Source organism: Rhineura floridana, chromosome 9 (genome assembly GCF_030035675.1).
Source record: "Rhineura floridana isolate rRhiFlo1 chromosome 9, rRhiFlo1.hap2, whole genome shotgun sequence".
NCBI classification, from domain to species: Eukaryota; Metazoa; Chordata; class Lepidosauria; order Squamata; family Rhineuridae; genus Rhineura; species Rhineura floridana.
In genome coordinates this window covers 95,082,054-95,104,395 of record NC_084488.1, presented here as the reverse complement: position 1 = coordinate 95,104,395, position 22,342 = coordinate 95,082,054, and the positions used below count along the sequence as shown (strand labels likewise).

Genomic DNA, 22,342 nt, shown 5'->3' with positions numbered 1-22,342 from the left:
AGAAGAGGGCTCTCCAAATACAGCCTCTGACAGCTCTTCAGATAGAGGATTGTCCTCTGTGCATTATAAGACAATGCCCACTCTAATTCAGAGATATATGAAAGCAAATTATTTATGCCAACAGGGTGAAAAGAGAACCTTCATATCGGGCTTGTGTATAACAATGGTTTTTTCCTTGCCTGTGGAAACAAAGAAGATCACAAAATATTTCACCACCAGTAAGGAGTTGTTCCAGAAGACTTATATATAAATGATTTCTTTTGGAGAAGGAAACTTTGTCATATAATTTGTTCAAAAGCATTCTATTTGCAGGCCCAATTCAAAGGGTGGGTTATTTCCTTTAGGGTGCAACCCACTTACCTGGGAGTAGGGATGAGTGAGAATTCTGCTGAATTTAGATTTAGCACTCAATTTTTCAATAGTCCACATATTCTCCATCTTTGTGGAGCGATTCAGTGGCTTTCCTCCAGCACTGATTTTCCCCCTTGAATATTCCCTCAAATATATTGCTCTTTTATTGATTTTACTCACAGCACAGCAGTACAGCACTCTGTCTCTCTCTGCCACGCCCCTGTCACTCAAATAATCCAAGCTCCAAACAGGGAGGAAGCAAGCCAAGCCTATAATAATCTACAACAGCAGAAGAGAATGCAAAGCTGCTTTCCTTTCAAAATACCAATAATTCATTTCAAAATATCAATAATTCATTTCAAAATATTGATACCTACGTATATTGATATTTTTTGATAGGAAAAAAACCATGGACCAGTAAAAGCCATGGTTAGTGAACGAAGAAGAAACTCAAATTGATACTGCCTGTTAGGTTGAGCTCGTTTGAGCTCAATGAAACTTACTTCTATGAAGATGTGTATAGGATTGCACTGTTAAAGCCCTAAAAGAGTTAGGCCTAGGACACTTTGCAGACTGCCTGCTTCCACATGAGCCTGCAGGATTGCTCAGATCTACTAGGAAGACCTTTTTGTATGCCCTACCTCTGTTTTTGATGTGGTTGGTTCAAACACAGAATAAGGCTTTGCTGTGGTCACAACTAGACTTCAAAATTACCTGCCCAAGGAGTTCCATCTACCTAGCCCCAGTGATTTTTCTCTGTAGTCTGAAGTCATTTTCTTCTGATGGGTATTTGGCCTGCTGAATGTCTAATATGAATTATTATCAAGTAATAATTCCTAATTTTTGCATTGACAGATTACATCAGGCAGTATTGACTGACTTCATGTATGATAACACCATCAGTGGCTACTAGACACAACGACTATGTTCTATCTTCACTCCCAGATGCACTATGCCCCTAAATGATAGTTGCTGGGAGTCACAAGTGGGGAGAGTGCTGTTACACTCCAGTCCTGTTTGCAGGCTTTTCATAGGCACCTACTTGGCCACTGTGAGAAGAGGATCCTGGACTAGATTGGCCATTGGCCTGATCCATCAGGCTCTTCTTTTGTGTATATATATATATATAGCTTTTAAAAGGTGTATATATGGACCCACTATGAACCCCATCATCACCACCACCATCTCTCTCTCTCTCTCTCTCTCTCTCTTGCTTGTAAAGGGTGTATATATGAACCCAATATGAACCCATGCAGCAAACCCTTATTTTCTTACCCTGAGAAATATTATCACTTTTGTACATTCCCAAATGTGAACTAACCTTGAATTGCAAACTGGGCTACATGACAGGTAAGAAATAAACATTCCAGCCCTGATTATTTCACAAGTGAGTTATTTGAGACAAATTGTTGAATAAGCATTCTCTATGATTAGATGATGCACATTTTGGACATGTGTTTTAATTGGAGAGATCATTATTCCAACATTTTATTGCTGATGCATCAAAGAAATTATCCTGTATACTTAAGAGAACCCCCCCCCCAAACACATACAATCCCTGGTTGCTTCTACCAGTCAGTGACCTAAACTAGCACATTTAAATTCCTATTTCTGTTACTTAGCAGAAAGCAAAAGTTCCTCAGCCTCATTACTGTAAAGAGCAGTAGAGGAAAAGTTTCTGAAATGTGATGTGTACACTGGAGAAAAATAAAACTAATTGTCCATAAGATGGGATCTTGTGAAAGAAAGAACAAAGATTTTAAGAGGGCATATTTGAGAGAGGTGGGGGAGGGAGATGAAGATAGAGAAGGAGAATATCTTTTAGCACCCCTCTCTTTGGAAATCTCATTTGCAGAAAACACTGGAAGAGAATGTCTTTTTGTAGAAACCCAGGAGAAATAATCAGCTCAGGTTTCCCACAGTTTTAGCAATATAAACATCAAGAACATCTGTGAAATTATATTGTTTCAGTCCCAGCATATCCACAGAAAATAAAACTGTGTGAAAGGGTATGGTGGTGGTGGGGAAGATGCACCACCAATGTTATTTCAGAAACAGTGAACATTAAGTTAGGTGTGGGATGTTGAAAAATCTAGGTCAGTGGCAGGGCATGTGCTTTGCACGCCAAAGGTTCAATCCCTGGCATCTCCAGGTAGGGCTGGAAAGGACTTGTCTGAAACCCTGGATTGCTGCTGCAAGTCAGTGCAGGCAATACAGAGCTAGGTGGACCAATAGCGTGACTCGGTATAAGGCAGCTGCCGACATTCCTAGGGTAATGGCTCTTTTTCTAGTGTACAGCTTACATGTAGGATCTGTTCTGGTTGTTGGTTCAGCTAGATGCGCCACTTACATATGGCCAGACATGAGGAAATGCATCACCCCCACCCCTAAAAAAAGAAAACATAGGTCTGCATATGCTAATGTCACACATTTAGAAATAATTATTGTAAACACCTACTGGGAGGAAGGGCAGGATATAAATGTAATAAATAATAATAATAAATACAATACATCTCACCATAATGGAGAAGACTCTGAGCTATGTCCCTGCTCAGTCTGCTGCCCAACTGCTAACTGTTGATGGGTTGAGGGGCAACCTTCTGCTCTCCCTTCTTAGGGTTCATCATCTCACTGCACTTAGATTGGCCAGCCTTTCAAACAATGTATACCCTCAAGGAGGGGACTATTCTGATAGCCCTTCATATAGAAGACATTTCTCTGCAAAGTAGGACACATAGTTACCCTAATTTCAGCCGATGGCTGCAAAACCAAAAAGGCAGTCCATGCTGACTTCTAACACCATAACTTGTGGTATGGTGGTAGTGGCCAGAGGGGAAGGGCAGTGGCAAGCATACCAATGGAGGCAATCCGGAGCTTTCACCGATCTCCCCACCCCTCCCCCTTGCACACTGAGATTTGGCTTTGCCACACCACCCGAAACAAAACAAAACCCTGTATGTAAGAACATAAGAGCAGCCTTGCTGGGTCATACTCTGGGTTCATCTTCTGAGCAGTCTGTGAGAAGTCCACAAGCAAGACATGAATGCAATAGCCCTCTTCTGCTGTTGCTCCCAACATGCAGCAGTTCAGAAATATACTGCCACTGAAACTTGAGACTGGATATCCATCATGAACTAATAGCCACTGATGGACTGAGCCTCCATTAATTGTTCTAATCCCCTTGTAAAGCCATCTAAGCTACTGGCCATTGCCACTTCTTGTGCAGCACGTTCCATAAATTAGGCAAGCCACTGCCACAAAATGTGCTGGATGACCACTAGCTTAGATGAGTATGCCAAAAGACAAATTGTGGAGGGAAGGGGGGTATTTCTTTACTTATTCTATTAACAAAACCCAACTTCCACTCCAATGGCTTTCCTAAACCTATACTACTGCCACCACTTAATATCACATACCTTTTGGCCCCTTAACTTATCAATAACCTTGATAACTGTGGGGTGCAGGCATGGTACAAAGCCAGAGGATATATTTAACAAATATATTATTGCTTATTTATTACAAGATTATATAGTGCACAAGCTTGTGTGGTTACTTTAATACAGTACTGTCTCTTGTATTTATATACACTTTACTAACTGGTTACTGTCAGTTTAAATACCAGCAGCTTATTTTATACTACAATTACTAAACCAAAAACATGTTTGAGGAACCTTATTTAAAACTCTTTGTCTAGATTGCCTCTGTATTTACTCCGCCCCTGTTAAACCCCACCAACGCTATAACTGAAGACTTTTGTTGAAGCCTCTGTTTCAACCCCTACTGACCCTATTGAAGTACAGGGCTGTTTTTGTCGAACTAGCCTAGAAGCTTCTTCTGGCTCTCCTACCAGACCCCAGAGCCTAACATTCCAAATTGCCTCTCACTTCTTTTCCCTCTCCCCCGTAGACACATTTTCCCTTCGTCCCTTCAGTCTAAGGCAAGTTATTCAGCTATCCCAGCAAGTTGTTGGCTGCCAAGCCACTCTGCCTGCCTTTCAGATCTGCTTTCTTTTTCCCTCTGCTGTCTTCTTCTTCCATCTGTTCACCACAAACACCAGGCACCGGCACAGACTAGCCCTGATTGACTAGCACCCAGCCATATATTCACTTCTCATATTCAGACCCCTGTCCCAGTCTAGCTCCAGCCAATCACATTATCTGACTAAGAATTCTAAACCTATAGCCACCAATCAGAATGTGCATACCTTCTATTCTTCTTTTGCATAATGACAGTCTATCTCTAATCCTTCCACCACTGCCCATTAAGATCGCCCTGACAGTTAAACCAACTTTCACCTCAGACAGAAGACTTCTCTGGTCAAGCACATTACAATTTACATCACAACACAAATAACAGAACACATTACACAACACCCATTGAAACGTAATTCAATTAAACAGGTTTTCTTCACACAAGTCTAGGCTGAAACCTGTAGATATTAATGGCTTCTCACAAGTGCTTTGCTTTGTTGTTATGTGCTTCAAGTCGATTACGTCTTATGGCGTCCCTATGAATCAGCAACCTCCAAAAGCATCTGTTGTAAACCACCCTGTTTAGATCTTGTAAGTTCAGGTCTGTGGCTTCCTTTATGGAAGCAATCCATCTCTTGTTTGGCCTTCCTCTTTTTCTACTCCTTTCTGTTTTCCCCAGCATTTCTAGTGAATCATGTCTTCTCATTGTGTGTGCAAAGTATGATAACCTCAGTTTCATCATTTTAGCTTCTAGTGATAGTTCTGGTTTAATTTGTTCTAACACCCAATTATTTGTCTTTTTTGCATTCCATGGTATCTGCAAGGCTCTCCTCCAACACCACATTTCAAATGCGTTGATTTTTCTCGTATCTGCCTTTTCACTGTCCAACTTTCACATCCATACATAGAGATTGGGAATACCATGGTCTGAATGATCCTGTCTTTAGTGTTCAGTGATACATCTTTGCATTTGAGGACCTTTTCTAGTTCTCTCACAGCTGCCCTCCCCAGTCCTAGCCTTCTTCTGATTTCTTGACTATTCTTTCCATTTTGGTTAATGACTGTGCCGAGGTATTGATAATCCTTGACAAGTTCAATGTCCTCATTGTCAGCTTTAAGTTACAGAAATCTTCTGTTGTCATTACTTTAGTCTTTTTGACCTAAGTACTGGAAAATAAGAATATAGGAAACTGCCTTATACAGAGTCAAACCATTGGTCCATCGAGCTCAGTACTGTATACAGTGACTCTCCAGGGTTTCAGACAGGACTCTCAATCAGCCCTACCTGCAGATGGCAGGGACTGGATTTGAGACCTTCTGCATGCCAAGCAGATGCTTTACCACTGAGCTACAGCCCTCCTGGTACAGCTGGAAGACAGCACATGCTGCCCCCTCCCGCTGTGGCTCACACAAGCTGAGCTGTGTTCTTACTTATTCATTGAATTTATAACCTGTCCTTCCTCCCGAAGGAGTCCAAACTCATCCACAACAAAATAATCTACAACAACATTGTAAGGAAGATGAGACCTAGGGCCTCCTTATGTGTAGCTCCATGGTAGAGCATCTGCTCGGCATGGAGAAGGTCTCAAATCCAATCCCTGGCATCTCCAGGTAGGGCTGAGGATTTCTCCGGTCTGAAACATTGAAGAGCCACTGCCAGCCAGTGTAGACCAAGGGTTCCCAAACTGTGGTTCATGGACCAACAGTGGTTCGTGAGCTTCATTTGAGTAGTCCATGGCATATTGCTTTCTTAATTGTATTTTTATTGCTTCTTTTCTTTCTTATATTGTATTTTACTGTATTATGATTTAAATTCTATGGAATGCAAACTGCAATACTATAACATAAAATATAAGAAACAAAAGAAGCAATAAAAATACAATTCAAGATCTAGCACAGCACATCACAGGTGCTGCAACATGCAGAAAGAAATCATTGAGCAGTCCACCAAAACCGTCAGCAGTTTTCAAGTGGTCCATGTGAAAAAAATGTTCGAGAACCACTGGTGTAGACTATACTGAGCCAGAGGGACCAATGGTCTCTCTCAGTATAAGGCAGATTCTCAGAGCTCCATTGATAGGCAAAAGTGAAAGGAACATGGAGGCAACTATATGGCTGCTTCCCACACCTGCTGACTCCCATGTGAGCTGTGGGTTCCCACAGGGCCAGATTAGGTGCTGCAGCAGCTAACATGCAATTGAGGTAACGTACTAAGGGTCTCTAATGTGACTCTGTTTAAATTGCTCTACACATTAAGCAGAATGACATCACAGAATAGACTGAGGGCCCCTCGAGATGGCCTGTTTAGTAAGGTTCAGCCAGATGACTATATTCTGTCTGGTAGAAATATAAGAACACCTTCCATTACAGCGTCAGACATTCCTTGACCCATGGCATTTCAAGGAGGGCTGTATTGTGCTGCTAGCAATGCTGCTTTAGTAAAGATGCTACTATAGTGTTCTTACCTACTCAACAGTTTGGGGAAGAACACCTTCCATTATAGCGTCAGACATTCCTTGACCCATGGCATTTCAAGGAGGGCTGTATTGTGCTGTTAGCAATGCTGCATTAGTAAAGATGCTACTATAGTGTTCTTACCTACTCAACAGTTTGGGATATACTTGTGGTATATCCAGAGATTGTCAGTACGGATGGGTGAGCAATTGGATTTAGATCGCATTAAAATGTGAGCCTTCCTAATTTGCACTTCCTGAAACAATATGTGAGCTGAAACACACCTATCATTTGAAATTCACTTTTCTGGATTTCTGTGATGCAGCTCTCTAACCAAAACATGTGCACACAAATGCATATATTAGGATAAACTGCACAAAACCAAAGTGAATGTAGTATGCAAAAATGCTATATTAGGTAAAATTACATGCAAAAATGTTTATAAAAGGAGAGATGCACACTAAAATACTGTGAGGACTTTTTCTTTAAAATTATTTAACTGAATTTGTATACCGCTTCAGGGAAAGGGCTGTAGCTCAGTGGTAGAGCATCTGTTTTACATGCATAAGGTCATAGGTTCAATCTCCCACATCTCCAAGTAAGGCTGAGAATGACCCCTGCCTAAATCCTGGAGAAATGCTGCCAGTCAGTGTAGACAATATTGAACTAGATGGATAAGGCAGCCACCTGTGTTGGGAAAGGGCCATAGCTCAGTGATAGAGCATTTGCCTTGCATGTAGAAGGTCCGAGGTTCAATCCTCGGCATCTCCAGGTAGGGCTGGGAGAGATTCCTGCCAGAAATCCTGGAAAGTGTTAGAATAAGCAAACTTGCATGTTCCCTTTATGGGATATTTAGAAATATCCCATGTACCTGTTTACCAGTGATGTAACTTCCTAAAGTGTGGGGTTACCTGGTTTTCTCTTCCTCCTCCTTTGTCTTGGGCTTTGCATATTCTCCATTAAGCCTGAGGAGAGTGAAGCATGCACATGCTCCTTTTCAAGATGAACATTATCATGGACTGAGACTTCTACTTTTCTTTCACCTAAGCTAGAGCCTATGTTTCCTGAACATATGAAAGGTCGTGAGTAAACATTCTTTATCTTTTACTTAAGAAGATTGTGTCTGTTATTATTTGTGTCTGAGGAAAAGGGTGATTCTCATCTCACTGCTTGCATTTATATCTCTGCTAAGAAATAGGACCACAAAACTATTCCTATTTCACACATATTTTTAAAATACCAAACAGAAAGCTGGTGCCTATCAGAGTGGAAAATGCTGAACAGGATAGATAGAGCAATGGTCTGACTCAGTACAGAATAGCTTATTATGTTCATCACTAGATGCTCTACATGTGTCAGTCTGTTATTCAATTGAGGATCAGGAATCCTTCAAATCATCCAGTGGTAGAGTATCTGCTTTGCATGCAGAAGGTCCCAGGTTCAATCCCCAGCATCACCAAGTAGGGCTGGGAACATCCTTTGTCTGAAACTCTGGAGAGCCACTCCCAGCCATTGTAGACAATACCAAGCGAAGTGAACTAATGTATAACTCAGTATAAGCCAGCTTCGTGTTAGTTATTTTCTACCCATCCCTGATGTAGACTCAATTATGTCCTTTACTTTGCAAGTCACATATGCAACAAATATGGACAATCAAGAGCAGATAACTTACTCAGCAAGAAAGAGCACAGGAGACGGAATATTGACTAAAGTATGAAGATAGGCATAGAACTCCTCTTAAGGTCTTTGAAGGGCCTACTTTCATTCAAAGATGAATTATTTCACACCACTCTCATTGAAAGCAATTTACAATCTCCAGACCTTGACTGAACATTTTAATGTGTAACCCTGAAGGTCCTTACAAAGTGATTTTAAAAAAGAGAGGATAAATATGTGCCCAAAGAAAACTAGAGGGAAGGCACATTATGAAATGGCACTATTGGCCACTGTTAATGTAAGTTCTCCTAAGAGTTATTCTTAGAAGTTGTTTGCACTCTTCTTCTGCCAGTTTTAATTTCTTGCTGTGTGCCTAGAAACTGATATTGTCATTTACATTAACAGACTAGAGGCTGCACCCCAGCTTGCTTCGCTTACCAACCCTTCCTACCTCCACCAACTTTCCTCATTACCCATGCCCTCCCTTTACTCTTTGTTACACTTTCCACCCCTCTCTCTATTCCTGCCTGCTCCCTTCTCAGTCTCTACTTTCCTCCTCGGTTAAACCTTCCCACCCCTTTCTTGCTCTTGCCTGCCTCCATTTTTCTTGTCCACTATACCTTGCAATATGACATTGTAGTTTGGATGCCACCTGTCAGCAGCCATGCAAACTGCAGCTGTGAGCAGCCTTTCAATTTTATGTATATAGGAATGAAATGTGCATAAAAGTCAAGCTAAAGTTTTGAACCTGTTGAATAATATTGCAAAGAGATCCCTTGCACTAGTAGACTGAGTCTCTAATACTGCTTTTTCATGATTTGGCTCTAGCATGGATCAAAAGAGCTCAAGGCCCTCTGGACTGCTGCAGGTTATTAATGTGGAAATCATATACAGCAGATCCTTCTCACACCTGATCTATCTTGTATACTACAGTGGGAGCAACAGAAAGCAGGACAGTTTGATTAGCTCCACTGACATATCAGCTCTATTGGGCTCCGCTTTTCCCTGATTTGTTTCCATTCTAGCTGGTCATATTAAAAACTGGTACCTGCAGATGGGAGAAACCACATGGTCAAATCCTCTTGTACACAGGGCAGTGATTTCCAAACTTTTTCTACCACTTGAAAATTGCTGAAGGTTTTGGCAGATCACTTAATGATTCTTCTGCTTCATATAGCAATTGTAATGGGCTGTACTAGATGCTGTATGACTTGGGTGGGGAACCTTTAACCTCCAGGCCATTGGCCCTTGGGCCATTTCCCCCAAACCACACCCACCCACTCACCAGTTGACATCAGTAGTGATGTCAGCTGATGAGCAGGAGCACTAGATTTAATCCTGCATTGGCTGCACAATCCTGTTCCCGACAAGGAACAAGATCATGTAGCCAAGGCGGCAGGATTTAATCCCTACTCATTAGCTGAAAGGGGACTAAAACTCTGTGCAAAAGTGCCCTTTGAAGCAGCTTTGACGTGCGAGCTACTTGAGAGGCTTTTGCAAAGGCTCTAAGGCAACTTCTGCACTCCTGTTTGCTGAAACTGGAGCATGAGGGCTATCTTAAAGCTTTTTGCAAGTTTCCCCCTCTCCCTTTAAGTCCTCTAACAAGAAGTCTTAAAAGGGAAGACCATGAAGACTTGGAAAAGGCTTTTGCAAGTTTCCCATTTTAAGTTCCTGATTGTGGAGACTTCAAACGGAACCACAAGGGATTTTGACAGGTGGGCAACCCCACCTACCTCTCAAATATGGGCTGGGAAGCCAAAAAGGTTCCCCATCCCTGCTGTATGATGTTTAATTATATTTTTATTGCTTCTTTTATTTCTTGTATTGTCATGTATTACAATACATGTAATACATTGTGCTGGATGGGGTTACACTCCCCCTGAAATCGCAGGTTCGCATTCTGGGAGTACTCTTGGACTCGGCTTTGAGCCTGGATGCCCAGGCCTCTGCTGTAGCCGGGAGCGCCTTTGCCCAACTGAGATTAATTCGCCAGCTGTGCCCGTTCCTTGACTTGTCAGATTTGACTACGGTGACACATGCCTTAGTTACATCCCAATTAGATTACTGAAACGCGCTCTATGTGGGGCTGCCCTTGAAAACTTCTCGGAAACTTAAATTGGTACAGACAGCTGCAGCCAGAATGTTAACTGGAGCTGGGTTCAAAGAACATACAACTCCTTTGCTATACCAGCTCCACTGGCTGCCACTTTGTTTCCGGGCACAATTCAAAGTGCTGGTTTTGACCTATAAAGCCTTATACGGCCTAGGTCCAGGCTATCTGTTAGATCGTATCTCCCTCTATGAACCTGCCAGGACTTTAAGATCATCCGGTGATTCTCTACTCACTATTCCATCTTTTCTGCAAGTTCGTCTTGCGAAGACACAGAATAGGGCTTTCTCGATGACAGCCCCCAGATTGTGGAATTCCTTCCCTAGTGAGGTTCGACTGGCCCCCTCGCTTTTGTCTTTTCGTGCCCAGGTGAAGACTGTTTTATTTAAACGGGCTTTTAATTGAAACTGAAATTTTTAACTTTCTTCTGATTTGTTTTAAATGTTTTAAATGTTTTAATTTGTATATTTGCTGTTTAACTGTTTATGGTTTTTATTTGTAAGCCGCCCTGAGTTCCTTGGAAGAAGGGCGGGGTATAAATATTAAAATCAAATCAAATCAAATCAAATATGAATTCCTATGGAACTTGACTCATGATACAATAAAGTGCACTGTATATAAAAAAAGAAGCAATAAAATATAATTAAAAATCAATGTGTATATTTAATGGAACACATCACAGACCACCTGAATGAAGCTCGTGGACTACTGATGGTCCACCGACCACAGTTTGGGAGCACCTGATACAAGGAATAGCACATATAAGATTAGAAATCAGAGAGAAGCATTTTCTGCCTGGTTGACAACCCTAGGAATCAAGGTACTTTTTCAGTACTCTGATCTTCTAACTCAGAGATTGCCTACCTTTGGGGGTTGGTGAGCACACTTGGCATTTTGAGAAAGTACTGTGGGCACCAGTTGTAAAAAGGCTGCAGTGAGGAGGGTGTATGTGTAATTACACAAAATGGCTGCTGTTGGGTGTATGGCATAACGGAAAATAGCTGGTAGATCTTAAAAAGTAGAATAAGAGACAAGACCACAAAATATTGCAGGCATGCCCCCATCTGTCAGCCTCCCCAATGGTAAAAAAGGCACATACATTATCAGCCACTGATGTTCTCGCTCACAGAGATAATTTGTTTGCACTTCTCTGTTCAGAATGGAAGGGGGTTGGTCAATTCTGGTGTCCAAAAAAGTGTGGGCATGTTTGAGGGGGAGTCTTTTAATGTAAGAGAGGTCAAGTCATGGCAACAAGGAACTGAGCAAGAAGAGCGAACAGTCTTTCATGCAATGTAGATTTTTGAGGGGATTTTAACTGAGACTTTCACAGGTGCTATAGAGGTGCCTGTGGGTACCATACTGGCAACCCATTCTAATCTACATCGTTTAGTTAATTTAGTTTAGTTTATTAAAGTTTCTTAGGTGCCTTTTCTAGGAAAAAGGCTCAGCGCACTTTACAACAATTAAAATATCCAAATTTTTAAAAAAACACATCAAAATTCATAAAATAATAAAACCACCCAGCTCCAACGAAAAGCATATCATCAGGAATAGTCAATTAGTATGAAGCTAATATATAAAATCAGCCCATCCCATCAAGTGCCTGGCAGGAGAGGAACACTCAGTTGCAGAGTGTATGCTTTGTATGCAGACAGCACAGATTCAAACCTTGGCATTGCCATCAAAAAGAATTCCAGACTTGGAACTTGGAGAGCTGATGTCGGCTGGTGCAGATGGTCCTGAGCTAAACAAAACCATAGTTTGAAGCTGCATAAGGCAGCTCCCTTTGTTCCTACGTCCAGCACAAGTTGGCCCCCACTGGGTCACCCAGTTGACAGCACCTTGGGCACGTCTGCAAGTCTGACTTTCTCCACTTACTACAGGGGAAGCTGGTTGGAGGGAGCACCTATCAACTCTTTCCCCACAAGACAGTCCCTATAGCCCTGGTCAGATGTGATATTGCCCAGCTGGAAGCTAAGGGCAGGAGTGGGAAGTGCTTTTGGCTCCGCAAGACAGATCCTTATCAGGATCAGTCTGATGGGCCAAAGTTTGGCAGGTGGCTGGGGCTGCCCACCTGTCAACCACACAACACCATTATGATGTCACATGATTGACAGGCAGCTTAGCCAGCCCACCTACCAAAATACTTTGTGCAGGGTTCCCAAGTGCCCAACAGCCAGCTGGCTGGCTGGCACTTGAGAACTGTCAGGCAAGGGACATTGCTAGCCCTGCACTCAGTGCTTTGTGAAGCACCAAGCATAGGGCTGGCAAAGAACGTATGGGGGAGGGGGAGAAACATGTCTGCCTTTTCCAGGCTTTCTTTGGCTGTGCTGGGCAAAGTGCTTCTTTCTCCCCTGCCGGGGATGGGTGAGGTAAAAAACCCTGCACTTTACAGAACATAAGAAGAGCTTGCTGGATCAGGCCAGTGGCCCATCTAGTCCAGCATCCTGTTCTCACAGTGACCAACCAGATGCCCATGGGAAGCCCACAAGCAGGATCTGAGTGCAAGAGCACTCTCCCCTCCTGCGGCTTCTGGCAACTGGTTTTCAGAAGCAGACTGCCTCTGACTCTGGTGGCAGAGCACAGCCAACATGGCTAGTAACTCCCTTGGGCTGTACACACCTGTTCTGAAGAGGGAACAGGCACCTGCAGCCAATGCAGATTTAAACTCCACCCTCCTGCCTACCAACTGATGTCACAAAATGATGTCAGCTGATTGACAGGTGGGTGTGGTTTGGAAAGCAGCTTTCTGGGCCAAACTAGATCCCCTAGCATGCCAAGATTGGCCTTCAGGCTGGAGGTTTCCCACCCATTGTGTAAAATTGCTGCTGGCACATGCTTTAAAACAGGGGTGGCTATCCTTTTTAAAGCCAGAGGGCCACATTGCCCCATGGCAAGCCTTCTGGGGCTGCACACCAGTGGTATGCATGATGAAAAAGTGGGCCAACTATTAACAATAGAGCAGGTAACTTAGAGGACTTTCTCCCTTGAACGTCCCATTGTAAGAGGATTTGTACAAGGGCTGCTATCTTAATTTCCCACAAGGCCTTGGAATGACACTGTATCAGGATCATTAAGGGAAATCAAAAGACCAGCTCCAAACTGCGGGGCACTGAGTACTGCCTGCCTGCCTGCCTGCTGCTGCTGCTATCAAGTAATCCCTTCCATTCCCCCCAGAAGGCCCATCAGGAGGGCACCCCTTCAAATCTATAGCTACAAAGACAATAATGTTGGGAAAAACAGAAAGGAGTAGAAAAAGAGGAAGGCCAAATAAGAGATGGATTGATTCCGTAAAGGAAGCCACAGACCTGAACTTACAAGATCTGAGCAGGGTGGTCCATGACAGATGCTATTGGAGGTCGCTGATTCATAGGGTCGCTATAAGTTGTAATTGACCTGAAGGCATATAACAACCAAGGTGACAGATATGCTTCTTCCATTTCCACGGATATTGCTGAAGACCTGTTCCTGATCCATTTTTACCATGATGGTCAACATGGCTCAACCCAGCCTATGTTCTTTTTTCTCAGTGCCAGAAACATTAAGCTTCCACTCATAAGGTAAACAGATTTATTTGCAGAAATATTTTTGATACCTTCCATACTGCATCCTTATATTAGTTTTAAAAAGTGATACTACTGGCACTAGTGTCCTTCACACCATTTTCTTCCTTTCATTTGCTTTTTTTTTTAAAAAAAGTAAGTGCTAATTATTGCTGATGAATGTTAATGTTGGATTCTGTACTTCAAGCTCCATGGATGGCCTGGATACAGGGAAATGATCTGCTTGCAAAATAACAGCAGTAATTCTTTTTAAAAAACACATTTTGCTTAGCATTTTTCACAGAAATCATGGTGTGCTATTGACTTTAACTCATTTACGCTTCTCAGGCTTTCTGTGAATTAGGAAAAATGGAAACACTTCTTCCTTTACTGCAGTAATGAAGAGAACACCTTGAATAACAACACACAGCAGTTGAAAAGCTGGACTGACGATATGGTTTCATGTAGTCAAGGACAGGACTGGGACCAGTTCCATCTCCTAGGAAGGATGAAGCAGCTGACCTCAGACAGCATATTTTGGAATGCCATTAAAGCAGGGATCACCAACCTTTTGGGGCACATTGCCCATTCTGGGCACATTGCAAACGGGAGAAACTGTTATGAGCATCACACACACATCACAACCAAACATGCACAGCAACATATTCCATTGGTTACTACAGAGGCCAGAGCCAAATTGGGCCAATTTGGGGCCATGCTGGATCACTCTAGAGTGAGTCAGGTCCACCTGGAGTGATCCAGAGCTGAAAAAAACAGACAGCCTGCCTCAAAAGTGTTGGAATTATTAATTACAACACCATACAAGGAATGGGGAGATGGGGAAGGGAAGGAAGGGAGCCAGACTTTGCTCATTAATAGCTCCAGCTTTCAATCCATGGCTGGAATCTCACTCCACCCTCTCTAGTCACAGTGCTGGTAAAAAAAACCCAAAATGTAATGGTGGAAAACAGAAAAGCCCCTGAGGCTACCTGTCTGAACTTTGGTAGGGTTAATCCTCTCTTGAGGGGCTACCATGTATCCAAATTTCATACACCTATGTGAAGAAATAAAAAAGTAATGGCCATTTTGGTTTTCTAATGCAAGTGAATGGGGTCACTGAAGAGTCACATTTCAGTTTAGATCCAGGATCCAGATTGGGTTGGGTATGGATTTATCTAGACCAAACGGGCCCCGGAACTGGATCAGGGGGCCTTGCACAGTCCAAATAGTTGTTTATTTCAAGCATAATTTCATGGGGGGGGAGAATCTGTGGGCATTAGGAGGAGGGATCTGTGGGTGCCTGTGTATCTCTGGATGCCACATTGGTGAATATTATTTGGGACCTACAACAATATGTTGCAGTGTGGAGTGCTCCTGTTCATGGTCCCAGCCAGCCATGCCCTTTCCCAGGATATTCCATTCTGTTCCTCTTTTCTTCTTCCCCTTAGGGTATTTTTTTCTTAAACTTTTTACTTCTAAAACTTAAGGTTTCCCCCAAACTTGCTGATATGTGGATGGTGCTTTTTTTGGCTACATAAGGATCCACACTCATCCCTGCACTTCGGAAATAGGAGCAAATGATTACTACTAGCTACAGTGCCATGTTCCACCACCACTGTAGGAGGCAGTATACCTCTGAATATCAGTTGCTGAGAATCACAAGTGGGGAGAGCACAGTTGCACTTGTGTCCTGCTTGAGAGCTTCCCATGGGCATCTTGTTGGCCATTATGAGAAGTGGGTACTGGACCAGATGGACCTTTGTCCTGACCCAACAGGGCTCTTCTTATGCTGAACTACAGCTCCCCTCATCCCTGACCATTAGCCATGTTGGCTGAGGCTGATGGGGGTTGTAGTCCATATCTGGAGGCCACCAGGTTGGGGAAGGCCACCCTACACTATCACAAACCAAGGTTTACTGCCATGTCATGTTCCCAATGGTGCTTTGGAACTGAGAGCTGTTTTGCTGGGGTCTCAGACCAATGGTTTGTCTCCTAGCTTGATCTCTTTTAGGTTCAGCTGCTTGGGGCAATTTCTGCAGGGAGCTGCCCGGCAATTGTCTGAAGAGCTGTTATTACACTTCATCCAAGTGTCCATTGCTTATCCCACACAGAGGAGTTCTGAGATTTTGTTTTGACTGGGAATAATGGCTCCTTGAGGAGGAGAGAGAGGTTTTCATGGTGACATACCTTAGTCTGATCTCTCTGCTCAAGCAGCAGGCTCAGAAATGACTCACTGGACAAGGCAGAATAGCACCCAAGTGAATCACCAAGACCTGACTTTTATGAAGGAGCATTAGCAAAAGCAAAAACAAAATACCCCCCCTCCAATACTGAAATACTGATACTGAAAATACAGCAAGGATCTGTAGAAAGAATTCTGGAACAATCAAGAAACATCGAACCCTTTAATTTTTTAAAAAAGGTATTTGCTTACTTAAAACAGATATAGATACAGTGGATACTGGTCCCTCCAATGTCAGTGTGGCAGTGAATGTGCTCTGACTTTTAGTCTCTACTTTCAAGGAGCTGTTCAAGGTGCTGAAAGTTCAGACTAAAACTCAGAACAGATTCATTGTTCCATTGATATCAGAGCCACCACTCTCCACTGCATATATACCACTTTTTAGGCCAGCCTTCACCAACCTGGCACCCTCCAGCTGTTTTGGATTACAGTGCCCATCAATCCCAGCCAGTACAGCCATGGTGCCTGGGACTGATGGGAATTATAGTCCAAAACAACAGGAGGAGCCAGGAGGGTACAGGCTGCTTTAGCCAAACCTCACAACTTGCTTTACATAAAAATATTTTAAAAATAAGTATCAGTTTAAACAATATAATAAAACAGCACAGGCAAGCAACAAGAGGTTAAAAAACTAGATCTCTCCTGCTCCTTAGGGCAAGATGGTTCTTGAGCAGCCCAATGGTGGTAGTTGAGGAATGAGAGCCCACCTGAGATGGAACAGGTGGTGGGCAGCTCCACAAGCTCTTCTGTCTAATACAGCTTGTATATTCTAGCATCCAAAAGAGCAGTCACAACATTCCAGCCCATCATCCTTAACCCTGTCCCTCTTGCTCCACACAGCCATGAAGCTCACTGTGTGACCCTGGGCCAACCACTGCCTCTCAGCCTCAGAGGAAGGCAATGGTAAACCACCTCTGAATACAGCTTACCATGAAAACCCTGTTCATAGGGTTGCCATGAGTAGGAATTGACTTGAAGGCAGTCCATTTCCACCCTGAGAGAGTGTGAAAAGTCATGCATTTTGTTGTTATTATTGTTATTCTATTAGTTGCTTGATACCTGCAGTTCTCCAAGCAACTTACAACAATGTTAAAAACAAAAACAAAATATATCATACCATAAAAACAAAACTCACTAGAAAAGACAATAATGCTGGGAAAAAACAGAAGGGAGTAGAAAAAGAGGAAGGCCAAACAAGTGATGGATTGATTCCATAAAGGAAGCCACAGACCTGAACAATCTGAACAGGGTGTTTTCATGACAGATGCTATTGGAGGTTGCTGATTCATAGGGTTGCCATAAGTTAAAATCAGCTTGAAGGCACATAACAACAACAAACAAAAACAAAACAATAAAAAAGCAACACCCCCATGCAGCCATAGGAAGCTTAGGCAGCATACTAATAACTGACAGCATCATCTCAGTCTATCAAATGCCTGGGGGGAAAGGCAAGCATTTACTTGGCCCCGAATGAAGGTGCCAGGCAGACCTCACTGCGGAGCTCACTCCACAGATGGGGAGCCATAACTGAAAAGGCCTACATACTAGTACATATGAGGGGTGTGTGGGTGTTTAAAGCATAATGAACAAGATGCCATTTGATGAAGATAGGGGCAATCCCCCCCATTTCAGATATCATGCAGTTTTTCTTCAGATGCAGCTATTACTTATACCCCCCTTTTTGAGATGTACAAGCTATGGATGGCAAAGGCTCAAAGCCCTTTACTTTTAAACAAAGTTTTTGTTTTATTTATATATGTGGCTTTTCCTCCATGAGGAGGGACCTCAAAGCACTGTTCACGGGCTTCTAGGTGGTCACTGATCAAACCCAGATCTGAGTAGATTTATGGGTTGCATCATGTACGGCTCATCCAGACGACTGCAAAATGTGTGACATGCCCGCTATGTGTGTTCATTATTTTTCGGTTGTCCAAATGATGTCTCGTGCTGTTATGCATTTTTGCGGGTTAAATCCGCTCCTTGCAATACCGGCAAAAATGCGATTTGCTGTTTAAAATCGGGAATCATCCACTGTGCCTTCAGGAGTTAGGATGCAATACCGCGGACTTTACAGCTGATGGGCGGTTCTTGGGCGTTTCCCCTTGCCCCTTCTCCTCATTCCAGCCAATCACGTATCTGCACTTTGCGCATGTGCGAGAATAAGCCCAGGAAAATTGAACCAATCATCGCAATGGTGGGGTGTTGGGGGGGGTCTGCAACTACTGCGCAGATGCATTTTATTTTTTGCCAGCCTGCAAACTGGGTGGCTGCTCTGGGTGAGATCTGCAATGCACAGCAAGCGAGAAAGGGGGGGTGGTCAGTTTCAGCCTGCCTCCAAAAGCCTTGTCAATTTCATTCTACTTGCTGGGGTTTTTGCTTCAAATCAGAAAAGCATACATTCCTTTAAGTGTAATATCGCAAATGCAAACAAGAAAAGGGCTTCTGGTGGGTTTCAAGCCTGCTCTGGAAAGCTTTGTCAATTTCATTCTCCTGGGAAGGCAGGCATGAAAGACCAGCAGCCTTTCCTTCCCAGGGGAGAACTCCTTTACAGCCATATTGTGCTTCCTTGCAAAGGGGGAGAGAAGCATATGTAATTTTTTTGCTGACCAATTGGTTGATAGGGGGAGGTTTTAGAGGCGGAGCTTGGAAAAAGTGAAAACAATGTAGGGGTCTTACCACTGCGGGTGCGGGTGCAAAAAAGCATTTTTTTTTTAATTGGGAAAGAGCGAACTAAAAGGCAAAGTGAGGTCTATCAGATGACAAACCGAATATGGAAACCGTGGATTATCCCGCTCCGTTTGGATAAGCCCATAGTTTTAGATCTGGGGTCAGGATCAGGGGACAAATGTGGCTCTCCCTGCAGGCCTCTCTATCTATAGGACGTTGGACCCAATGTCTTGTAGGACCCTGCAGAGTTGTGTAGCGGAACGGAGAGTATTGAGCGAGCTTATGTGTGTGTGTTTGAATCTTTACTAAGATTCTACCTTCCCTGCAAATTAGTCAGACAGAGACTTTAAGCTTAAAATAAGAAATAACTACTTTATTCTGGAAGTACATGTTTGATAGGAAAGAGTCCTATATCTAGCTAACTAGCTAAGTTGGAGCAACGAACACTGCGCCCAGTACTCGCCCTCATGCTGGTGGAGAGGGAGAGACAAAGGAAAGATGTCTGCTCCCCTCTCGAGAGAAAGAGGGAAGGAACTGGGATCAACATCCTTTGCATATCAGTCTAGCAGGAAAGGAGAGACAGCAGGAGATCAAAGGGATAGGTATAGCCTAGCAACCAAGAGGTCTCCTCTCTAGCTACCCTTTTTAACCCCATGCAGCCTCAACCCACAAGTTGGAGTTGAACCTCATACATTCCAACACTATCAACCCTTGGGACTCCCCAGGCCACATCAGTGAAGTAGGCTAAGCTGAGGGATAGTGACTACTGGCCCACAGTCATAAAGGGAGCTTCATGATTAAGCAGAGATTTGAACTTGAAGTCTCCCCACTACTAGTCTGACCCTCTGCCTACAGTCACGATAGTTGAGGGCTAAAACCCATATCTGGAATGATATTAATAATAAATAATAGCCTGCCTTTGAGTACATACAGAATTTATTTCCTTATTATGGAATGGCCAAGGCCTATTTTCACACACCGCAGATTATGGAAAAGTTCCCCCCAGCTGTGAAAGTGGAGCAGCAAAAAAAAAAAAAAAAAAAGAACCACGCCAGGGGAGAGTCATTCTCATTCATGAGCTGAACCTTCATAAGGTATCCACAGCAGACTCACACACTTGTTAAAACGTTCCACGCCTGCCATAAACCCGCCTCCTAGCATGCCCAGCACTGCAAGTATCTCATTGACAAAAAAGAAAAGGGGGGGGAATACCAGGAAGGGATGACCTGAATCTGGATCGTTGCAATGAGAGAAGCAACACAAAACAGCATTTCTAAAATACAACGGGGGAGGGGACATACCTCCCACTGTTCCTATGAGCCGATTCTTCCTCTATGACTGCTGCTGAAATAACACTAATACTCCTACAGGGAAGAGGGAAATTTAAACTGCTTCATCTGCCGGCACAGATCGCCTGATCAAAGAGGGCTGGAATCACAGGGACGCTAATGAAAAGGCCAGCGAAAGGAAGGAGATAATCCGGTTTAAGAAAGAAAACGGGGAAATGAATACACTTTTACTACACGATTATACCTGACCTAGTCCTGGTCACAAGCAGGACCCCTTTCAAAAGGGAGAGTATGCGTGTGTGACCGATTGGGAAAGGGATGAATGTCGCAATGGCTAAAAACTGCGACAGTATAAACGCTGCGATAGTAAAGTAGACCCTCCATGGACAGACACAGTATACCTCCAAAGAACAGACGAGGGGAGGGGAGGCTGCTTATGAGCGCCTAGAAACGCGTGGCCAGCCGCAGTTAAAGTATTGGACTTTGGGTCCCTTGAGGCAATTGTTGCGTTCACGAAAAAAAGATACCGAAGTCATGATAAGATACATAGACCACAAGGAAAAAAGTGCACTGGACGGCAACGACGGCGCTTGAAGCAAAAGAACCCTCACCAAGGACCAAAACCCCAAACTCCAGCGAAGATGTTCGCGGGGCCTCAACTGAGCAGGCGGCCCAAGGCGCGAGTGCTGGAGCTCCCGAAGGGGCGCGCCCTCCCCTCTCGCCTCTCCCCCGCCCGCCTCTCTCACCTGTCCACAGCGATGACGGTCATGGAGTAGATGCTGGCGAAGACGGCGGTGATGGGAAAGAAGTTCTGGAAGCGGCAGTAGGCCTCGCCGAAGTACCAGTCGCCGTGGAGGGCGTAGATGAAATTGACCAGCGTGTTGAAGGCGGCCACGGAGGCGTCGGAGAAAGCCAAGTTGACCAGGAAGTAGTTGGTGACCGTCCTCATGCGCTTGTGGGCGAGGATGATCCAGATCACCACGAGGTTGCCGAAGACGGCCACGGCCACCACCGCGCCGTACGCCAAGGACCAGAGCGCGATGCACCACGACGGCTGCAGGAACTGGTTGGAAAAGTTGGCGGCGGGCGCCAGGGGAAACGAGGGCGACGACACGTTCCCGAGTGAGCGGGACAGGCTCTCGTTCCAGCTGCCGATCTCGGCACCGCCGCTCCAGTTGGCCGCGGGGATCGAAGTCATCTTATCCCGACGGCCCTTCCCCGGCACTCCCCCCCCCCGAGTCGGGGAAGAAAAGAGGAGCGCGTTTGGTAGAAAGGTCCGCCCGCCGGGGATCCGCGACGTCTCGCAGCCCCGTCTGTGCGCGCTTCTTTGGACTGTTCAGGAATGCTAGGGGGGGGGGGAAAGGAGCGCTCCGCAGCGGAAGCCGCGCTTTTATAGGCTTCTGTGAATGCGGCGTCGAGGCTGCTCTACTCCATAGGCTGGTAAGATTTCTCGCACTCCCCCCGCCCCGCTTTTCTTCCGTCGTGTCGTGAGATCCCTCCCCTTAACTAGCTTTGGCCAACGGTGTGCGCTTCAAGGGGTCATCAACGACGAAGTGACCACCGACGAGATCCGAGGGGACCGAACAGCGGCGGACACCGAGCCTCCACTGAGCTCCAATGGTGCACTCAGGCAATGGTAGCCTCGGGAGTCATACGGTCTTATATGAGAAGGTGTTTTACTTCAGTCGGTGAAACTCCCGGCCCTGCTGCGTTTGGAGAACAGTGCACATAAGAAGCTGCCTTATACCAAGTCAGATCATTGTCCATCTAGCTCAGTATTGTCTACACTGACTGGCAGCGCCTCTCCAGGGTTTCAAGCTGGGTGCATTCCCAGTCCTTCCTGGAGATACCGGGTGTTGAACCTGGAACCTTCTACGTGCAACAGAGTATTTTTAAGGAAATGCAACTGGGTGCTCTACCATGTACAAGACCTGACGTTGTGATCGAAGTTCAAATTCAAAAAAGAAAGAAAGAAGGGGGGAGTGAATACAGCCTTGCAAATGTATTTATATAAGTTACTAGCCTAGTAAAATTCTTAATAGCCTACTCACCCACCAGTA

At 44.3% G+C, this 22,342-nt stretch overlaps 1 protein-coding gene across 1 annotated transcript in view; it reads right to left on the bottom strand.

The window, feature by feature from the left end:
• The window catches only part of TACR3 (tachykinin receptor 3), an 80,077-nt gene extending 58,597 nt beyond the window's left edge, over positions 1-21,480 (bottom strand). The window contains exon 1 of the mRNA XM_061582945.1: positions 21,029-21,480. Coding sequence (XP_061438929.1) covers positions 21,029-21,480 — 452 coding nt within the window. The remainder of the gene's footprint in view (positions 1-21,028) is intronic.
• Positions 21,481-22,342: the final 862 nt, after the last annotated feature.